The 2,451-nt window shown below is 47.0% G+C and overlaps 1 protein-coding gene across 1 annotated transcript in view; it reads left to right on the top strand.

Annotated features, from left to right (window-relative positions):
* LOC106814143 (CD109 antigen-like) overlaps positions 1 to 2,451 on the top strand; it is a 13,885-nt gene that overhangs the window by 6,740 nt on the left and 4,694 nt on the right. Inside the window, exons 8-10 of the mRNA XM_014818434.1 lie at positions 1,081 to 1,269; positions 1,532 to 1,681; positions 2,139 to 2,285. Of these exons, the coding sequence (XP_014673920.1) occupies positions 1,081 to 1,269; positions 1,532 to 1,681; positions 2,139 to 2,285 (486 nt within the window). The remainder of the gene's footprint in view (positions 1 to 1,080; positions 1,270 to 1,531; positions 1,682 to 2,138; positions 2,286 to 2,451) is intronic.

Raw genomic sequence — 2,451 nt, 5'->3', positions numbered from 1 at the left:
GGGATAACATGAGAACTACGTCAACTTCGTGCTATTTGTTTGGCAAACAGTCGGCGTTTCGCCAGAAGCCAAGTTTTCTCACCTCTTTCTTGTGGGTTTATTAAGCAACACGCGCAGTGAAATGGGAGCACCATAGCAGTTTATTTAGTCATAAGGTAGTGTGATTATGCAATTTACACGAAAGTATTTGCTAGTCTAGTAACGGATAAATTAGCGTTTGGGATGCGCATATGTGAGCCTTTAATGACCATGGCTCACCTATTAGGTATAGAATGACCATGCACACCTATCGAGTATTAAACGATTCAACTCGCCTTACAGGTATTAACTGACCTGCTCACACTATCAGGATAATGGACCTGCCGCCTATCAGTGTATTACATGACGCTGCTCACCTAAATCAGGTATTATGATGCACACCTATCAGGTATTAATGCGACCATGCTGCCATATCAGGTATAATGACTGCCCGCAGCTATCAGTATTAATGACCTGCACACCTATCAGGTATTAATGACCTGCTCACCTATCAGGTATTAATGACCTGCTCACCTATCAGGTATTAATGACCTGCTCACCTATCAGGTATTAATGATCTGGCAACACCTGATCACGGTATTAAATTGACCTGCACACCGTTATCAGGTATTAATGACCTGCTTGCCTATCAGGTAATTAATGACGCTCGACACCTATCGAGGATATTAATGACCGCTCGAACACTAAATCAGGTTTTTTAAATGACCTGCTCACCTAATCAAGGTATTAATGACCTGCTCACCTATCAGGTATTAATGACCTGCTCACCTATCAGGTATTAATGATGCATTTACCTATCAGGTATTAACGATCATGTCGTTAAGCTTACCTATCAGGTATTAACGACCCACTCTCCGATCACGTATTAATGATGCATTCATCTATCAGATATTAACGATCATGTTGTTAAGCTTACCTATCAGGTATTAACGACCCACTCGCCAACAGGTATTAATGATCCGCTCACCTATCAGGTATTAACGATCACGTCATTAAGCTCACCTGTCAGGTATCATCTCACTCACTTTCTCCTCCCTGTAGGTTGTGTGTAAGGGCAACGTGGTGCTTGCGTCGGCCCTCATCATGGGTGGACTCACTACGAGCACGCTCACACTCGCCGTCACAACACAGATGGCGCCGGAGTCACGACTCTTCGCCTACTACGTCCACGAGGGGGAGCTGATCGCTGACGGAGTCATGTTCAGCGTCGACGGCGCGTTCCAGAACCAGGTGAGCAGCAAAAAACCCATCCCTCGACGTTTCGACTTATCTGTCTGAGTGGTAGAACCACCCGAGCTGCCTCGGATATTGTCGCTGAGTTTGGTCGGGCTAGACCACTTTTTACGTGTTATTTCATTCACGTGTGCGTGTCAAATTGTTCATATATGGTGCATACCTCGTTTAGCGTTTACCTCCGTAGAATGTTAACCTGTTTACAAAGGACGCATGTTTCCTGTGATCAACCTTCATACACGGGTTTGCGTGGTTACAGGTGGAGGTGGAGTTTAGTCAGACGCAGGCGTTGCCGGGCAAGCAGGTGGAAGTGCAGGTCTACACTAACCCAGACTCATTCATCGGTCTGCTGGCCGTGGACCAGAGCGTACAGCTACTCAAGTCTGGCAACGACATCACGCAGGAGGAGGTGAGGGGGGAGGGGGGAGTGGAGAGGGGGATTGGGAAGAAGGCAAGGGGGTTGGAGAGGGAGTGGATTAGGTGTAGAGAAGGTGGGGTGCCTCCCGAGGGGGTAGCGGCGTCGCAGCCGCTAGTTTACGTTTAGTTCACAGATCGGTTTTCATTTAATCGGCATTTGTGTAAACTCAAAATAGTTAAAATCTAAGTAATATATAAAATACATTTAATTATCACACACACACACACACACACATATATATTTATGTATATATGTGTATGTATATATATATCATATATACATTATATAAAAATATGTCAATAAACAAACCTGGTGGATAGTGCAGTAGATTTTCGTTCTTATTAGTTTGCAAGTAAAACAGTGTGTTAGGTACGGTTGGTTGAGTATGATGTGGGGCACTTACCCCTAGATTCGTGTGTGTGTGAGTATCTTCTCGCTCTGTGTACAGGTGGTGGAGGAGCTGTCTACGTACGGTGGCGGCGGCGGTGCAGGGGGTCGCCCCGTGCCGCTGCTGCGCGGCGGACGCGTGGTCCGACGCAAGCGATCCTTCTTGCCCTGGTACTTCAACTCTGGGTCGGCTAGCTCCGTGATCCGGGTGAGTCTGTGGTGGCGGCTAGAGCAGCTGTAGCAGTGGTAGTGTCAGCAGCAGTAGTAGTAGCAGTAGCAGTAGCAGCAGCAGTAGCAGTAGTAGTAGCAGTAGCAGCAGTAGCAGCAGTAGCAGCAGTAGCAGTAGCAGCAGTAGTGGCAGCAGCAGCAGTAGT

The sequence above is a fragment of the Priapulus caudatus genome, unplaced genomic scaffold, assembly GCF_000485595.1.
Source record: "Priapulus caudatus unplaced genomic scaffold, Priapulus_caudatus-5.0.1 Scaffold876, whole genome shotgun sequence".
NCBI classification, from domain to species: domain Eukaryota; kingdom Metazoa; phylum Priapulida; class Priapulimorpha; order Priapulimorphida; family Priapulidae; genus Priapulus; species Priapulus caudatus.
The sequence above is the reverse complement of the archived record's forward strand: the minus strand, read 5'-3'. Positions and strand labels throughout refer to the sequence as shown.